Source organism: Carcharhinus amblyrhynchos, chromosome 7 (assembly GCF_965287045.1).
Source record: "Carcharhinus amblyrhynchos chromosome 7, sCarAmb.v2.hapA, whole genome shotgun sequence".
Classification (NCBI taxonomy): domain Eukaryota; kingdom Metazoa; phylum Chordata; class Chondrichthyes; order Carcharhiniformes; family Carcharhinidae; genus Carcharhinus; species Carcharhinus amblyrhynchos.
The window spans coordinates 119,844,124-119,863,754 of record NC_137330.1 but is presented as its reverse complement, the minus strand read 5'-3'; the positions used below and the strand labels follow the sequence as shown (position 1 = coordinate 119,863,754).

The following is a 19,631-nucleotide window of genomic DNA, read 5'->3' as shown; positions in this document are numbered from 1 at the left end:
AGGGAATTTGATAAAACATGACATTTTATGTATTTAGAACACCATGTGTTTTCAATTTTAGGAGAGGGTGGTCAGAGTTCTAGCTTTGCTTTGAGCTTTAAATTAGTAACTGAATAACAAATATCCATTTTATCAAATATGGGAAAATTCATATTTACTTTACACTTATTTACTTGCATGGACTATTGAACAAGCCCGGAAATATTTTAACTGCCCTCGGTGAAATTAACCTGGCCAATCATGTAAACAGGCGCATTGTCAGCTGGTGTTCCGTATTACACCACCCACTGTTTTCTTTTCCATTAAAGTCTTGAACGATTAAGAAACAACTGCCAAGCTTTGCCAACGTTTATGAACTTATGCTGTGCTTATGGTATGTGATCGTAATGTTTGGTCCCCCATGATTTACCTTGGGGATCATGCAGAGGTAATGTGACAAAGTATTTCCGATAGAACTCTTAACTACATCAAAGGAGTGATATAGGAATGAATTAATTGAAGAGTTTGTTTGTTTAATTTTGTTTTAGCTATTTGCCTTCACTCTAAATGAGGAGAAATTCAACACGAGGACATTTGACTCGCAGATTTTTGATGCTTATATTGGAATAGCGTGCTGTTTTTGGCACCTGGCTTCAGAAGTGCCTGAATGAATTGTAGAGGGAAGGCAGCCAGGATGACTCTTGGATTCAAAAGTTATGGAAAGACTGGAAGAATTGGATTTGTTCATTGAAGGACAGCACTTTAATCAATAACTTAAGTGCTTAAGAAATTTGATTGGGGTAAACAGTCCAAGAGAGTAAGTAGGAGCAGAACTGGAGAAGAGGAAGTGGGTGCGCCACTTTCTCCAAACCTGCTAATAAATTTAAGTGAGCCCAAGGATTTGGGCCCACCCTGGTGTGATAGCCTCTTGATGGCCACGTATTTCATGCAAAGTTGTTTAAATTGGCATCCACCACTCTTCAGTCGTATTAATTTTGGATTTTTTTATTTTTCTGAATGAGAATAAAGGTAGCTCCTTGACCAAAGGAGCTCTTACATTGACTTTATATGTTTCTGTAGGGGTTTTATCAGAGACTAAGTATTGAGCTTAACTTGAGCTAATACAAAGACTCACAACACAGTATCCTGGTGTAAAATGTTTCTTTTTGATCAGCCCATGCTGAGCAATCCAACTCTTCTCTGAAGTTCATCACAATGGCAATACAATTATGCAACTTCCAAAAGAATTCTACCTGCGAGCCAATCTTCATTATTACAAGTCAGTCATCATTCGTGAATGTCATATTCCTTGGCCAATTGTAGATATTCTCTGACAGCATTAGAACAATAAATTCTAACGATTTCTGACTGACTTTCCTATGGCCACCTTGCGTAAACTCTTATGTGGTAGTATTCTTAACCTATTCATTAGCTGTCTAATGTCCTTGTTCAATGAATGTCTCGTTTACTGAGCTGTCTGGTACTGATGCTAATAAGAGTCATGCTTCTATAAGTGTATTATTATAAGGAATATTATTCACTTTACCATTTTTCCATGATGCCTTACAACTTAGTGTCATTAGCCATTCTGTATACTTATTCAATAACACACTTTTCAGAAGTACATGTTTAAATTCTCTGGCTGTGATTATATGTGTTTCTATGCAGACTGTACCTCTGTAACATATGTATAAGACAGTCTGTGATTCTTATCCTAAACTAATCCACATTGTTTTCATAATCTTTATCAGTGTTTTAAATCCCAGACTATTCTATTGTCCTCCAACAATTTCCATGCTGAAATTTCAAGTGTCTTTTTAGTAATGCTGATCGATATTTTTCTCCTATTTCTGAAATTTTAATTTTCAAACAGTTTTTAAAATCTTTGTTTTTAAAACATTTTGAATACAATATTTAATTGTTGAGGTGGTACAAGACAAAAGTAAGCATGCTGGAGAGATTAGCAGTGTTGCTGCAGACAGGGTCAGGGAGCTGCCTCAATATGCTGCTGGTCAGCAGGACAATATCCCATCTGCAATAAGGATGGCACTGCAAGTAATTCTTTAATTCATTCACAGAATGTGGGTATTTCTGGCATGGCCTGCATTTATTATCTGTTGCACTGCAACTGAGAAACTTCCTGGGCAATTTCAGAGAACAGGTAAGAGCCAACCACATTGATATGGATCTGGAATCACATGTAGTACAGACAGTTGCTAAAGCACATGGGTTTTTATAGCAACCCAATATTTTCATGTTCACCATTATTATACTAGCTTTTCATTCCAAATTTAAGTGAAATCGCCAACCTCTGTGGTGACTTGAACTCAAGTTTTTGAATTGTTAGGCCAATGCTCTGGATTGCTAGTCTAATCACATAACCAAGCCCCCAAAAACCCTCATAGAAAGGCAATCAGTGGAGGATTATTATTCTGATATCTAGAAGAAACACCATCTCCTGCGCTCACAAATGGAGGCACCATCTTGGAGTCAACAGTCTACCACTGTTTGTATTTTGCCCTCCTTCAGGAGAGTGACGTGTTATTGACGTGGATCCTGTACCATAACTCGCAAATCCGTGCAACCAACTGTGTTTTTTCAGCTGTGAACACAGGGTATGAAAAGAACTTTATGCTGTGCCCAAGTGGGTCATTTTATCTTCCTCATTGCCAATCTGCCTCTGCTTGTGCTGACACTGTATGGGATCATTTCTGACACTCTGGAATTGTTATATCAGCAAATATCTTCAGCTGAGAAGAGTTCCTTCTGATGCTTTTTAACTCAATCCCATAAAACACATCTAATTTACATAAATTACATGCATTGTTCCACCTTGAGCTAGCTTATTGTCTTTGCATTGCATTTGTGGAGTTTCTATTGGTTTGCTATGTGCTGACTGTTTATATATTTGGCTTACTGGATACTAGGACTTCCATTGTGTGAATCCTGGGACAGATGACTCTTTTTGTGTGTTGGGTTCAGAGCAGCAACATTATTGTATTTGGTTTTGTGGTTGTTGGGACAGCCAGGTGTTGTATTGTGTTTGATAGGTGCTCAGGCAGCTGGTGTGGAGGGGTGGTTTAAAATGGGTAAAAGATGGCATTGCTGTAAGGTGAAGTAACCAATTTTCATGCTACTTGTTCCAGATTGTAGTCAGTTGGAGCAGCAACTCGAAGAAGCGAGTCTGATCAGAAGAGATTTTGAAGATGGCTGTAGGCAAATTAAATCACTCGAGAAGCAAATCAAATTGGCAAAGCAGGAGAAAGATGATCTTCAAAAGGTAATTGCTTATTCATGATCAGTTGCTTCGGTCATTTGACAGGTTGAGTGTGCTAGAACGGTGGCTGCATTTTTGTGAAAGATGGTTTAATTGTGTTGAAAGTATTTGATAAAGCGGATGCAAGACCTGTTATTTCCCTGTTGGTGATATCAAACCTTGATGAATCATGTGCTTTTCACGCATACTTGCAACATTCTTCAACAGCAAAGCAAAAGCAGAAAAATTGAGTGTAATCCTGAGATAAAGAGTCCCCCCCCCCGCCGAAATTAAAAACAAGATGCTGGAAACACAGCAGGGCTACCATCTGAAAGAAAAAAGCTGTCCCAGTTTTGACGGACTTTGTGACCGAACCATTTTTATAGAAACACGCAGCAGGATTTTTAAGATAGTGGATGTCCTTGTTATGCGAAGGTTCGGAGAATGCTACAAGGAACATTAATTGTCTGGAAACATCTTCTACCCCCTAACTCAAGTGGGAGCCCTACTCGGAGAGCTGCTGACCATTCTGATTGGTCGCCAGCTCGGTTCCAGTGGCAGCAGCAGCCAGAACTGGGACTACAAGCAGCGCCCAAGTCCCAGATAAGTGCAGGGTAAAGCCTCAAAGGTGTCAGGGTCCAGTTGAGAAGAGCACCTGCAGGGGGCACACCTTGATGGGCAGGGGGTGCCCAGTGTTGAAAGGGTACCCTTGAGAGAAGCATCGTCCCACCTGGGAGCCAAGCAGGGTGACTTGCCAGGATTACCCCCTGCCTCTGAACTCCTTCCCAGCAGGCCCCAAATTGGGGACAAGGTGGGAAGCAGCCTATAAGTGCTAAATGGCCTCACCAACTCCATGTAAAATTGTGGACAGGTTAGGGACATGCTATCTGGGAGTTTTCAGTACTCCTTGCAAACTTGACAGCAGGACACTATAAAATCCTACACTTTGAAAATGTAGGGCAGAAGAAACCCATTTGGCTTAATGTGTCTGTGTCAGCCAAAAACAAGAGTGATCAAGCCTGATTCTACTTCTAACTCTTGGTCAGCAGCTCTGACGGTAAATGGAATCTCAAACACATACCAAATATTTTAAAACATAACGAGGGTTTCTGCGTCTCCTACTCTTTCAGTTAGTGAGAACCAGACCCACCCACCTCCCCCACCCCCTGAATGAAACATTTCTCCTCTAAAGCTTTTAATTAATTTAAATCTATGCTTTCGTTATTGACCTCTTTAATAAGGAAAATGTCTTCTTCTTATCCACTCTATCTCAAGCCCTTATAATTTTCTACATTTCAACTAAACCTCCTTCTACCTCCTCTGATGCAAAAAAGACAACCTCAGCTGACCTGGTCTCTCTCATGGTTCAACTTCTCCATTTCTGGCCCCAAGTCCATTACCTCACACTTTTTTGACTTGAATTCCATTTGCCACTGCTCTGCTCAAACTTGTAACATCAGGAATCTGTTGAGAATGCCCTCCTATGTCCTTCTGTTCTTCTATACTTCTCAATACCTTACTATTTATTCTTCCCTTTACCCTTTCCTCCTTTGCCCTCCCCATATTTGTAACCTCACACTACTCTGGAGTGAATTCCATTTCCAACACTTTTACCCACCTGACCAGTCCATTGCTATCATCCTGAAGCGTAATGCATTCCTCATTACTAACCACACAGCCAATTCTTTTACTTCCAAACTTCTTAATCATTTCCTTACATTTAAGTCAAAATCACTGAAGAATATTACACAAAGTGAGAGATTCAGTACTGAGCCCTGTGGAACCCACAGAAACATCCTTCCTGTTGCAAAAATACCCATCGACCATTGTCCTCACTGACTCTGAACCAACTGAGAGTCCAACTTGCCTCTTTCCATGGATTTGATGAACTTTTAATTTTCTGATCAATCTGCCATGTGGGACCTTGTGAAAAGCCTTTTGAAAATCTATCTAATGTCCTCACTGAATCACCTTGTTATCTCCTCAAAGCATTCAAACAAGTTAGTCAAATGAAATGGGGGCGATTCTCTGCTCCCAGTAGCTGGAGGCAGGATTGCCACTGGCTGATTGAATTGGGCATCAGAGTGAGAACAGGAATCAAGCCAGGTGTCAAACCCATTGCGATTCTACTAGCCTGCCCCACCAGCCCCGATCAGCTCCCACCCACATGCTGAAAATGTAATTTACATGTTATTACTGGGTTTGAGACTGGATGCTGGTATGTTGCTGTACCGCCTCTCCGTCCCCAGCGTGAAGTCCATCTGGAGATTTGGTACAAGTCCTGACAAACATTAACATGGCTGTTTGGATTTTGAGGGGTAAGTGCTGTGCCCATGTGGCTCTCTGCTGCTACCAAATTGCAGAGGGAAGGTCCCTGTGGGATCTGAGGAATTGGATAGGCTGGAGTTGGGGGTAATGGAGAGGAGAAGGGGTTGACCTCAGGACTCTTCCCTAAGCCTAAGGCCTTGTAGCTGGACTGCCTTTTCTAGCCTTGGGAAAAATGGAGATTGCTCTGAGCATGTGATTTCTAGCAGCTTTCACTTCAAAATCTTCATTCTTCCCTGTGTACTGTGAAACCTTTGAAGTGGCCTGGCAGGAGCTTTGTTTGTTTTCCTTTCCCTTCGCAGTTGAATGCATCTCAAGTATTTGGTTTTGTTCCTGACCACAATGATTATAAACGTTACTGTTAGAAAAGAGGAAGTGAAATCTGCGTGTATTTGTACCAACCTGTCAATCAAAGGTAATGGAGCATGAAATTGAATGAACTGAAAGGTTTTTGAGGTGTTTGAACTTTCCGGGAAGGCTCAGAGAGCTATCATAAAAGACAGTGTTTAAAATAATGGGGCTGAATGAGCAGATCTGGTAGAATGAGGAGTTTCTGGAGGCTTACTGGATTGTATTAATAATGAACAGTCTGATCTGCTCTGGAGTTGCCAACCAGAGTAGTTCAAAGTGGCCAGGCTGTATGTACTGCTCATTCAGGCTAAAAAGTGGGAATTCCCTTAGGGAAACTGACATCTCCTGTCAGACAGGGGACTTCAATGGGGTCTTCTCTCACCTGGGACTTCTGAGAGAGAGAAAGGCAATCTCTTCTGCAGAATTTAATGCTGTTATGATCTTAAAGACTTCTAGGTATCTGTGGGCATGGATATTAAAGTGACCAGACCACGTCAAAGGTTTCACAGAAACATAGGAGGAGGCCATTCAGCCCTTTGAGCCTACTCCACTGTTCATTATGATCTTGGCTGATCATTGAACTCAATTGTCTGATCCCTCCTTTCTCCTATATCCTTCGATTCCCTTCACCCCAAACGCTATCTGTAACTGCTTCTGGAAAACGTACAATGTTTAGGCCTCAACTGCTTCCTGTGATAGTGAATTCCATAGGCCGACCACTGTCTGGGTGAAGATATTTATCCTCAACTCTATTAGGGACCTTGTGGTGAAGGATCCTCTTGGGGAGAGTGATCATTGTATGGTGGAGTTTCTGATGCAGATGGAGGAGGAGAAAGTGGGTTCCCGGACCTGTGTCCTTTGTTTGAACAGAGGGGAGTACAATAGGCTGAGAGAGGAATTGGCGAATGTTGATTGGGGGAGCACATTAGAAGGTAGGTCTGCTGAGGAACAGTGGAGGATCTTTAAGGAGATCTTTCATGGTGCTCAGCAGAAATTTATTCCGATGGTTAAAAAGGATCGTAAGAGGAGAGATAATCAGCTGTGGATAACGAAGGAGGTAAAGGAAAGTGTTAAATTAAAAGCGGATGCGTTTAGAGTAGCTAAGAGTAGTGGGCAAGAAGAGGATTGGGAGAGGTTTAAATATCAACAAAGAATGACGAAGAAGTTGATAAAGAAGGGTAGGATAAACTATGAAGCTGGGCTAGCGCTTAATATAAAAAAGGATAGTAAGAGTTTTTATAAATATATAAAAAGGAAGAGGCTGACTAGGGTGAACGTTGGACCCTTAGAGGATGAGAGGGGAGACTTAGTGGTAGGGGATGGGGAAATGGCTGAGGCCTTGAATAACTTTTTTACAAAGAACAACCCAGCACGGGAAACAGGCCCTTCGGCCCAACGAGCCCGCGCCGCCGCATCGCCCTACACCTATTCTACCCTGCATGTCTACGAATGGGACCCTACTCAGTCAGATTCAGGGAAGAAATAGTGTCAATTTGGTGGAAACCAATTAGCCTAAGAGCACATCTTTGGGGTGTGGGAGGAAACCGGAGCGCCCGGAGGAAACCCACGCAACCACAGGGAGAATGCGCAAACTCCCACAGACACAGGCCCAAATCCATGTATCTGCACAGCTAGCAGTGCTAGTCACTGAGCTGTTGTGGAGCCCGTCTATCGGTCCAGGATCAAGCACACACACCGACATGAAGTACTAGGCCACTCGACTTCCAAGAGCAGCCCACGCACGACCCGCCATGTGCATGCCCCTCGCTTGACACGAGGTGGACCTCCACCTGTGGAATAAAGACAAAAAATATTAAATTTTTTGTTTCAGTCTTCACGGAGGAGGACGTGAATAGTTTGCTGGGTGTTAGCGATGGAAAGATGGTAGGAGTGAAGGGCCTGAATGACATTATTGTTACTAGAGAGGCAGTGCTCGACAGACTGGAGGGACTGATTGTGGACAAGTCCCCAGGACCGGATGGAATGCATCCAAGGGTTCTGAAAGAAATGGCGGAGGTGATAGTGGATGCCTTGATGATTATTTTCCAAACGTCGCTGGATTCCAGGGAAGTGCCGGAAGATTGGAAAACGGCTAATGTTACGCCATTGTTTAAGAAGGGTGGCAGGCAAAAGGCAGGGAATTATAGGCCGGTTAGTTTAACGTCTGTTGAGGGTAAAATGTTAGAGTCCATGATTAAGGAGAAAATAGTGAGGCATCTTGAGGAGAATTGTTTGATAGAGCAGACGCAGCACGGTTTCGTTAAGGGGAAGTCGTGTCTGACGAATTTGTTGGAGCTCTATGAGGATGTGTCTAGGGCGGTGGATAGAGGAGAGCCGGTGGATGTGGTGTTTCTTGATTTTCAGAAGGCATTTGATAAGGTGCTGCACAAGAGGTTATTGCAGAAGGTCAGGGGGCATGGAGTTGGGGGTAGGGTGTTAGCATGGATAGGGGATTGGCTATCAAATAGGAGGCAGAGAGGGGGGGTCAGTGGGTGCTATTCGGATTGGCGGTTGGTGACTAGTGGAGTGCCCCAGGGGTCGGTGCTGCTATTTACCATTTATATAGATGATCTGGAGGAGGGAACCGAGTGTATGGTGTCGAAATTTGCTGATGACACCAAGATTGGTGGAACAGCAAATTGTGCGGAGGGTGTGGAAAGTCTGCAGAAGGATCTAGATAGGCTGGGCGAATGGGCCAGGAACTGGCAAATGGAATTTAGTGTTGGCAAGTGTGAAGTTGTCCACTTTGGTAGGAATAATGATAGGAAGGACTATTACTTACATGGCAAAAAACTGCAGCATGCAACAGTGCAGAGGGACCTCAGGGTCCTTGTGCATGAGTCACAAAAACCCAGCCTGCAGGTGCAGCAGGTGGTCAGGAAGGCAAATGGGATGCTGGCCTTCATAGCGAGGGGGATTGAATATAAAAGTAGGGAGGTCTTGCTGCAACTGTATAGGGCACTGGTGAGGCCGCAGCTGGAGTACTGTGTGCAGTTTTGGTCGCCGCACTTACGCAAGGATATTTTGGCCTTGGAGGGAGTGCAGAGGAGGTTTACTAGGCTGATACCAGAGTTGAGGGGGTTGAACTATGAGGAGAGGCTGAATAAACCAGGCTTGTACTCGTTAGAGTTTAGAAGAATGAGGGAAGATCTCATTGAGACATATAAGATGATGAATGGGATGGATAGGATAGAGGTGGAGAGGCTCTTCCCGCTCAAAGGACAGTAGGACTGGAGGGCACAGCCTCAAGATAAAGGGGGGACAGTTTAGAACGGAGTTGAGGAGGAACTTCTTCACTCAAAGGGTGGTGAATCCCTGGAATTCTCTGCCCATTGAAGTGGTGGAGGCTGCCTCGCTAAATATATTTAAGACGCGGGTAGATAGGTTTTTGATAGGCAAGGGGATTAAGGGTTATGGGGAGAGGGTGGGAAAGTGGAACTGAGCCACGACAGATCAGCCATGATCTTATTGAATGGCGGGGCAAGCTCGAAGGGCTAGATGGCCTACTCCTGCTCCTATTTCTTATGTTCTTATTCTAAATGTTTTACCCTGTATCCTCAGACTGTGATCCTAGTTTTGGACACCTCCACCATTGGGAACATCCTTCTTACATCTACCCTGTCAAGTCATTAGAATTTTAAAGACTTCTATAAGATCACCTTTGATTCTTCTGAATTCCAGCAAATATAACCCTAACTAACTCAATCTCTCCTCATATGTCAGTCCTGCCATCCCAGGAATCAGTCCGGTAAACCTTCCCTCTGTAGCAAGAACGTAGTTCCTCACATGAAGAGACCAAAACTTCACAGTGTTCCAAGCGTGACCTCACCACGGCCCTGTATAATTGCAACAAGACATCTCTAGTCCTGAAGTGAATTTTCTCATGATGGAGGCCAACATATGGAGATCCTTTTTTACTGCCTGCTCACTTGTATGCTTACCTTTAGTGATTGGTGTATGAGGACACTCAGGTCTCATTGCACATTCTCCTCTCCTAATTTATGGCCATTCAGATAGTAATCTGCTTTCCTGTTTTTGCTACCAAAGTGGATAATTCACATTTATCCACATTATATTGCATCTGCCATTAATCTGTCCACTTACTCAACTTGTCTAAATCAGACTGAAGGATCTCTGTGTCTTCCTCACAGCTCACCCTCCCACCCAGCTTTGTGTCACCTGCAAATTTGGAGATAATACATTTAATTCCCTCATCTAAATGATTAATATATTGTGAATAGTTGGAGTTCCAGCTCTGATCCATGGGGTACCCCACTAGTAACTGTCTGCCATTTAGAAAAATGTCTGTTTATTCCCATTTCTTGATTTCTGTCTGCCAACTAGTTTTCTAACCATCTCAATATACTACCCCCAGTCCCATGTGCTTTAATTTAACATGTATGGGGACTTTGTCAAAAGCCTTCTGATGGTCCAAATAAACCACATCCATTGATTCCCCTTCCTCATCTCTACTACTTACATCCTCCAAAGAATTCCAGTAGACCTGTCAAGCATGATTTCCTTTTCATAAATCCATGCTGACCATGTTCAACCCTGTCAATGTTTTCCAAGTGCCCTGCTATAAAATCTTTGATAATGGACTCTAGCATGGCTGACTGGTCTATAATTCCCTGTTTTCTCCTCTCCACACCCCCTGCCTCCAATCTGTAGGTACTGTTCCAGAGTCAGTAGAATCATGAAACATGACCACCAATACATCCAATATTTCTCAGGCCGTTTGGATGTAGATTATCAGATCCTGGGGATTTATCAGCCTTCAATCCTATCACTTTCCCCAACAGCATTTCTCTATTAACACAGATTTCCTTCAGTTCCTCCCTGTCATGAAACAGTGCACAGCATGACTAAAGATTTGAACTGAAAGCTGCTTGAGATTACATGCTAAGAGTGATCTCTACCTTTCGCAGCGCTAGAAGGGGGAGTCCAGTCATGAGACTCCCAGATTCCTGAGGTCGACCACTCTCTCTCTCTCTCTCTCAGCCCAAACCCCCAAATCCCTTGGCCAGCTCTCTGTCTTCCCTCTGCAGCAGCAGCGAGGCACTTGGGCAAAGCACCTACCTACACACACACACGCACACACACACACACATCTCCCCCCCCCCCACCCAATCCACCACCCGTTGAAAGTGCCGGATCAGGGTATAAGTGCCGGGGGCAGTGCTGGGTTGGCACCACCATGGGGGCAGAGCATCTCTCTTGCCAGGGGGCGAGGGACGCCTCTCTGTGCTGAGGGGTGGGGATTGTTCCCCTTGTTAGCGCAGAGTGGCCATGTCCATGGTGGAGGCGCAGCATAAGGTGAGTCTATCTCTGAATGCTGAAATCAGGCTGGCCAACATGTTTTTTGCTATGCTTCCGAAGTGATACTGACCAGTGGAGTCAATGGGGCCAGTCAAAGTTGGAGAGATGTAGCTGAGGTTGTATTCTGATAGAAGCATTGAAACATAGAAGATAGGAGCCAGGAGATGGCCATTTAGCCCTTCAAGCCTGCTCTGTCATTCATAAGATCGTGGCTCATCATCCAGCTCAGTAGCCTAATCCTGCTTTTTCCCCATAACCTTTGATCCCATTCACCTTGAGTGTTACATCCAGCCGCCTCTTGAATGGATTCAATGTTTTGGCATCAACTACTTCCTATGATAATGAATTCCACAGGCTTACCACTCTTTGAATGAAGAAATGTCTCCTCATCTCTGTCCGAGCCTGAATTCTCAGACCGTGACCCCTGGTTCTGGATCTCCCACCACCATTGGGAACATCCTCCCTGCATCCATCCTGTTTAGACCTGTTAGAATTTTATAAGTCTCTATGAGATCCCCCCTCATTTGTCTGAACTCCAGTAAAAACAATCCTAACCAAGTCAATCTCTTCTCATACGTCAGTCCTGTCATCCCCGGAATCACAGTAAGAAGTCTGACAACACCAGGTTTAAGCCCAACCGATTTATTTGATAGTAAACTCACAAGCTTTCAAGGTTTCCCTCTTCGTCAGATGAATGAAGAGTTCTGGCCTCAGACAGAGCATATAACAGCACAGACAATTTACAGATTACTGATTAGAATGCGAATCTTTACACCTAACATGCTATTCAAGTCTTAAAGTGGCTAACATTGTGAGTGGAAGGAGCACTGATCACAGTTTAAAGAGATGTGTATTGTCTCCAGACAGTACAGTAAGTGAGGTTTTGCAAACCCAGGCAAGTCATGGGGGTTACAGATAGTGCGGCATAAACCCAAGATCCCTGTTGAGACCGTCCTCGTGTGCGGAACTTGGCTATCAGTCTCTGCTCAGCGACTCTGCGCTGTCGTGTGTCGTGAAGGCTGCCTTGGAGAATGCTCACCCGAAAGTCAGAAGCCGAATGCCCGTGACCACTAAAGTGTTCGCCAACAGGAAGGGAACAGTCTTGCCTGGTGATTGTCGAGCGATGTTCATTCATCCGTTGTCGTAACATCTGCATGGTCTCCCCAATGTACCATGCTTCAGGACATCCTTTCTTGCAATGTATTAGGTAGACAACATTGGTCGAGTTGCAAGAGTATGTACCGTGTACCCGGTAGATGGTATTCTCACGTGTGATGATGTCATCCATGTCGATGATCCGGCATGTCTTGCAGAGGTTGCTGTGGCAGGGTTGTGTGGTATTGTGGCCACTGTTCTCCTGAAGGCTGGGTAGTTTGCTGCGAACAATGGTCTGTTTGAGGTTGTGCAGTTGTCTGAAGGCAAGAAGTGGGGGTGTGGGGATGGCTCTGGCAAGATGTTAGTCTTCATCAATGATATGTTGAAGACTCCGGAGAAGATGTCGTAGCTTCTCCGCTCCGGGGAAATACTGGACGACGAAGAGTACTCTGTCCACTGTGTCCCGTGTTTGTCTTCTGAGGAGGTTGGTGCGGTTTTTCGCTGTGGTGCATCAGAACTGTCAATTGATGTGTCGAGCACCATATCCTGTTCTTTTGAGGGCATCTTTCAGTGTCTGGAGATGTCTGTCACGATCCTCCTCATCTGAGCAAATCCTGTGTATACGGAGGGCTTCTCCGTAGGGGCTGGCTTCTTTAACATGTTTAGGGTGGAAGCTGGAGAAGTGGAGCATTGTGAGGTTGTCTGTGGGCTTGCCATACAGTGAGGTGCCGAGGTGACCGTCCTTGATGGAGATGCGTGTGTCCAAGAATGCAGCCGATTCCGGAGAATAGTCCATGGTGAGTCTGATGGTGGGATGGAACTTGTTGGTATCATCATATAGTTGTTTCAGTGATTGTTCATCATGAGTCCAAAGGAAGAAAATGTCGTCGATGTATCTAGTGTATAGCATCGGTTGACGATCCTGTGCGCTGAAGAAGTCTTGTTCAAGCCTGTGCATGAAGATGTTGGCATATTGAGGTGCGAATTTGGTCTCCATGGCCGTTCCGTGTGTCTGGATGGAAAACTGGTTGTTGAAGGTGAAGACATTGTGGTCCAGGATAAAGCGGATGAGTTGTAAAACTGCATCTGGAAACTGGCAGTTGTCGGCATTGAGTACTGAGGCAGTTGCAGCAATGCCATCGTCGTGGGGGATGTTGGTGTAGAGCGCCGAGACATCCATTGTGACAAGGAGTGTCCCTGGTTCAACTGCTCCATGTGGGCGGAGTTTCCGTAGGAAGTCTGTAGTGTTGCAACAAAAACTGGGGGGTTCTTTGTACAATGGGTTTCAAGATGCCCTCGACATAGCCGGAGAGGTTCTCACACAAGGTCCCATTGCCCAATACAATGGGACGGCCGGGTGTGTTTGCCTTGTGTATCTTCGGGAGGCAGTAGAGATCTCCAACACAGGGAGTACTTGGAATGAGAGCACGGAGGGTGCTCTGAAGGTCCGGATCTGTTGAGTTGACGAGTGTGTTCTTTGGTCGGACCTGCTGGTAACTGCCTGCAGTGTTCCTCATTGCTTAGTTATCGGTACACTTCTTTACAGTAATCCGTTCTGTTCAGTATGACGATGGCCCCTCCTTTGTCTGCTGGTTTGGTGACAATGTTGCGGTTGGTCTTGAGAGCGTGGATGGCGTTGCATTGTGCTTGGGTGATGCTCAGGGCGGTTTTGCGAGTGTGGTTGATGAATCTGGTGTTGACGCACCTCCTGATGGTTTGGGCACACGTGTCCAGTCGAGGGCAGCAGCCTTCTGGAAGAGTCCAATTGGGTTCCTTTTAGGTTGCTGCACATTGACTGTCTCGTTGTGTTCGCTGTTGGCCTCTTGGGGTTTGTGGAAAAACTCCCGCAGCCTCATTCGCCTGATGAATTCCTCTGTGTCTGCTGCGAGACTAATGGGGTCCATTTTGGTGGTGGAGCAGAAATTGAGCCCCCGACTGAGAACTTCGATTTCATCTGGTTGAAGTGTGTAGTTCGACAAGTTAACAATGGACCTCCCTGTGGTAGTGCTGTTTTCTACTGTGGTGCCGGGGGAGGCTTAGTTGTTGCTGGTGGTGATGCCGAGTTTTTCAAGTTTCCTGTTCTTGGTGTGAATGTAGGTGTAATTTTTTTTTTAATCTGCTTGGCAGAGTTTTGCAGCTGGTCTGCATCCTGAGCACAAGTTGAGAATATGTATTCCATTTTAGTTTCCAGGGTGCAGCGTTTGCTGTAAAGCTGGTGTATGAGGTGGTTGAGGAGTGTGAGAGAGGTGCGACGGCAAAGTCTCTCAGCGTAGTCTGTGTTACAGGTTGACCTGAGTGGGTTTGTGATCTGCAGTCCTTTAGGTATCTTGTCTGCTTTCTTGCATCTCTGTAAAAACCTGATGTCTGTGTCGATATGCGCAATCTTCTTGGAGATTCCCTCCACTTGGGTCCAGCAGTTTGCAGTGTCAATAGTAGTCATGATGTGGAGATGCCGGCGTTGGACTGGGGTAAACACAGTAAGAAGTCTGACAACACCAGGTTTAAGTCCAACCGATTTATTTGATAGTAAACTCACAAGCTTTCGAGGTTTCCCTCTTCGTCAGGTGAATGAGTGTTGTCAGACTTCTTACTGTACTTACCCCAGTCTAACACCGGCATCTCCACATCATCCCCGGAATCAGCATGGTAAACTTTCACTGCGCTCCCTCAAGAGCAAGAACATTCTTCCTCAGAAAAGGAGACCAAAACTGCGCACAGTACTCTAGATGTGGCCTCATTAGGGTCCTGTATAATTGGAACAGCACATCCCTGCTCCTGTAATCGAAACCTCTCGCAATGAAGGCCAACATGTTATTTGCTTTCTTTACCACCTGCTGCACCTGCATGCTTACCTTCAGTGATTAGTGCACAGTGACACCCATGTTCTGCTGCACACTTCCCTCTCCCAATTTACAGCCATTCAGATAATAATGTGCAGCTTATTTTTGCTTCCAAAGTGAATAACCTCACACTTATCCAAATTATACTACATCTGCCATTAGTTAGCCCACTCCTCCAATCTGTCCAGATCATCCTGAAGTATCTCTGCATCCTTGTGGGATGCTGGCCTTCATAGCGAGGGGGATTGAATATAAAAGTAGGGAGGTCTTGCTGCAGCTGTATAGGGCATTGGTGAGGCCGCAGCTGGAGTACTGTGTGCAGTTTTGGGCGCCGCACCTGCGCAAGGATATTTTGGCCCTGGAGGGAGTGCAGAGGAGGTTTACTAGGCTGATACCGGAGTTGAGGGGATTGAGCTATGAGGAGAGGCTGAATAAACTAGGCTTGTACTCGTTAGAGTTTAGAAGAATGAGGGGAGATCTCATTGAGACGTATAAGATGATGAATGGGATGGATAGGATAGAGGTGGAGAGACTCTTCCCGCTCAAAAAAGACAGTAGGACTAGGGGGCACAGCCTCAAGATAAAGGGGGGGCGGTTTAGAACGGAGTTGAGGAGGAACTTCTTCACTCAAAGGGTGGTGAATCTCTGGAATTCTCTGCCCGTTGAAGTGGTGGAGGCTGCCTCGCTAAATATTTTTAAGAAGCGGGTTGATGGGTTCTTGATAAGAGAGGGGATTAAGGGTTATGGGGAGAGGGTGGGAAAGTGGAACTGAGCCACAACAGATCAGCCATGATCTTATTGAATGGCGGGGCAGGCTCGAAGGGCTAGATGGCCTACTCCTGCTCCTATTTCTTATGTTCTTATGTTCACCCTCCCACCCAACTTGGTATCATCTGCAAACTTTGAGATGTTATATTTTGTTCCCTCATCCAAATCATTAATATATATTGTGAATAGCTGGGGTCCCAGCATCGATCCTTGTAGCACTCCACTAGTTACTGCCTGTCAATTTGAAAAGCACCCATTAATTCATATTCTTTGTTTCTTCTCTGCCAACCAGTTTTCTATCCATCTCAGTACACTTCCCCCAATCCCATGCACTTTAATCTTGCACAATAATCTCAGTCATCGTTTAGTTGAAAGCACTTCTGCCTCTGAGTCAGGAGGTTGTGGGTTCAAGTCTCACTCTAGGACTTTCAGCACAAAAACAAAGGCCGTCACTCCCAGGCAATAGTGAGGGACTGTCAGAGATGCTATCTTTCAGAAAGGACAGCAAACCAAGGCCCTGTCCTTCAATTAAGACACTGAACCAAGACTTTGTCATTTCTCCGAGGTGGATGTAGAAGATTGTGTGGCAGTATTTTGAATAAGAACAAGGTGCCCTGGCTAATACTTATCCCTCAAACATCTCAAAAATATTGGTGCTTTGGTCATTATCATTATGCTGTTTGTGGGAGCTTACTGTGCACATATTGACTACTGGGTTTCCTAACTGAAAACAAGGACAGCACTTGGTTAGTTAACCATAGAACCATAGAAAATTACAGCTCAGAAACAGGCCTTTTGGCCCTTCTGCCCTGTGCCGAACCATTTTTTGCCTAGTCCCACTGACCTGCACTTGGAATACCTGGTAGTTACAGAAGGTGCTATATAAATCCAGCCTTTTTTTAATATGAAGGGTGGCTAGCAGCCTCATCTCAAAATCCTGGCTCAATCCAAAAGGTTCTGTTGAAGAGGAGCTGTAAAATGGCACACTGCAGTTGCAGGTGGCTTCTACCTGTAAGTGTCCTGTGGCAGTGTTGTAGGCAAGACCTCTGTGCTTGTATGTACTATTGCAAATGCAGGTTTTGTCAGTACTTGCTGAATCAAGGTTGCTATAGCATCCATCAGTGTATGGAAGTTGACTTGTTGCTGCGCAGGAACTATTTCTATGCACAGATTAGGTGAAATTTCATGATAAAGATTCAAACTGCCAAATGAGTATGAAAACTGGAGAGAATCACGTTGATTATTTGGACAAGCTTCCCAGTCACAATCGTATAGCATTTAATTTAAAAAAAACAAATATGATTCTCACCAGTGGCGGGGGAGGGGAAGGTGGCGCAGCCTGATCTTGCCAGTGAAGCTGGCTGCTGACCGCTTAGGACGCTGTTGTGTCGGCAGCCCAATCTTCCAGTGTACTGGGAGACCTACTGTCAACTCTCCACCCCATGGACTTCGGAACCCACCACCAATTGCTCCCTGTGCCAGTCTCTCCCTCACACCCGATAGCCGCTCCCGCAGGGTTGCCCCTCCTTCCCCCAATAGCCACTCCTGCAGAGTTCTCTCCCCCAATCACAGTCCCTGCAGATTCCATGCCGCCCCCCCCCCCCCCCCTCACTGCCGATCACTGCTCCTTTAGAGTTCCCCCAAATCCACCCACCCCTCCTGATCACTGTCCTTGCAGAGTTTTCCCCCCACCCAATCGCCATCCTCACCGATCAATCCAATCCCCTGCAGAGTATGCCTCTTGCAGAGCTCCTTCTCCACCCCTTCTGAGGCCCCATCTACTTGGCATTGTCAGGGTGCCCGATGGACACTACCATACTGACTTTGCCCAAGAGGCACTGTCCAGCCCTGCTCCTGACCCCTGGGGGACTTCAATGGCCTTCAGTCCCAACAGCGGCCATTACATCAAGTCTCTGCCAATGGAGACCAGCTGTGATTCTCGCTGCTGAGGACCTGGACTGGTGGGGAGAGATCTGATATGATCACAAGCACTGGCTTGGTAAAGTGATGTGAAAGATTGATGTGCCTGGTATCACTGTCTTTACATAGTTGAGTTGGTGTACACAAAATTACCCTTTTCACTTTTTACCTTCGCACCAAACTGTCAACTTGGATTTAAGCAAAAACTGAAGATACTCAGCCAATCAGGCAGCATCTTTGAAGAGAGATGCTGCGTCGAAAGCAAAATAGTGCAGTTTCTGCAAATCTGAAATAAAATCAAAATGCACAGCAGGTCTGGCAGTACCAGTTGAAGTTTCAAGTTGATGATAAACTGAGGCAGCACAGTTGCAGAGTGGCTAGTACTGCTGCCTCAATGCCAAGGACCCAGGTTTGATTCCCGGCTCGAGTCACTGTCTGTGTGGAGTTTGCACATTCTTCCCATGTCTGATTGGGTTTACTCTGGCTGCCCTGGTTTCCTTCTGCAGTCCAAAGATGTGTAGGTTAGGTGGATTGGATGTGCTAAATTGCCGCTTAGTATCCAAAGGCGTTTAGGTTGGGATGATTGGCGGGATTAACATGTGGGGTTATGGCAATAGGGCAAGGTAAGTGCTCTATCAGAGAGTCAGTGCAGGCTTGATGGGCCAATTGGCCTCCTGTACTGTAGGATTCTGTGTCACTGTTTTATGGAAGCATTAACAAAAAGAAAAGCCAATTGCTGCTGAAACAAGAATCAATTAACGTGAGGGCTCTTTGTAACTCTTTTGTATGAAATGAATTTATATTTCCAAGACACTTGTCATAATGGTTCTTAGCATAGTGAACCTGTTAATTCTGCTCTTGCAGATTGTTGGGACATTAACTTTTGTCCATGTGCTATTGTTCTCCTTTGCCATTTAAATAATTTGTTTCTTAATGAATCCAAAATAGCTGATTAATCGTTAGATGTAAATTGTGCTAACAATGCAGGAAGTGCTCGAGTCCAGTGAAAAGTTGAAATTGCAAACCAAAGAGCTTAAAGATGCCCATAGTCAGCGTAAACTAGCCATGCAAGAGTTCTCCGAGATGAATGAAAAAGTCACAGACCTGCGTTCCCAAAAACAAAAGCTTTCCCGACAGCTCCGGGACAAAGAAGAGGAGATGGAAGTGATGATGCAAAAAGCCGAGAGTTTGCGCCAAGATCTACGGAGAATGGAGCGCACCAAAAAAGAGGTGGATTTGATTTTTTCTATTGGGATTGCGGGCAAATTAATGTTTTCCCGCATGTTGTCTTTCACTTAAAGTTTCATTGCACTTTTTCAGGAACCAGGCTTGGCATGTTTGATCAGTAAAGGATTTAAGGGTTATGGTGAGCAGGCGGGTAAGTGGAGCTGAGTCCACAAAAAGATCAGCCATGACCTTATTGAATGACAGAGCAGGCTCGAGGGACCAGATGGCCTACTCCTGCTCCTAGTTCTTATGTTCTGATGTTTTTTATTTGAATTCTGGAAGATAAGAGCACAGAGGATAAGGATTGAGAAAAAGTACAGCACAGGAACAGGCTCTTCGGTCCTCCAAGCCTGTGCCAATCATAATGCCCTAACTAAGCTTGAACAAAACCTTCTGCCCTTACTCAGTCCGTATCCCTCTATTCCCTCCTTATTTATGCACCCATCCAGGTGTCTCTTAAATGTTGCTAATGTGGCTGCTTCCACCACCTCCTCTGGCAGTGCGTTCCAGGCATTCACCACTGTCTGTATGAAAAATTTCCCCCATTTATC

General features: G+C 45.1%; 1 protein-coding gene across 9 annotated transcripts in view; it reads left to right on the top strand.

Annotated features, from left to right (window-relative positions):
* LOC145345245 (serine/threonine-protein kinase MRCK alpha-like) overlaps positions 1 to 19,631 on the top strand; it is a 545,867-nt gene that overhangs the window by 375,915 nt on the left and 150,321 nt on the right. For all 9 annotated transcript variants that reach the window (XM_080193034.1, XM_080193032.1, XM_080193031.1 and 6 more), the window contains exons 12-13: positions 3,126 to 3,259; positions 18,841 to 19,083. In XM_080193034.1, the coding sequence (XP_080049160.1) occupies positions 3,126 to 3,259; positions 18,841 to 19,083 (377 nt within the window). The remainder of the gene's footprint in view (positions 1 to 3,125; positions 3,260 to 18,840; positions 19,084 to 19,631) is intronic.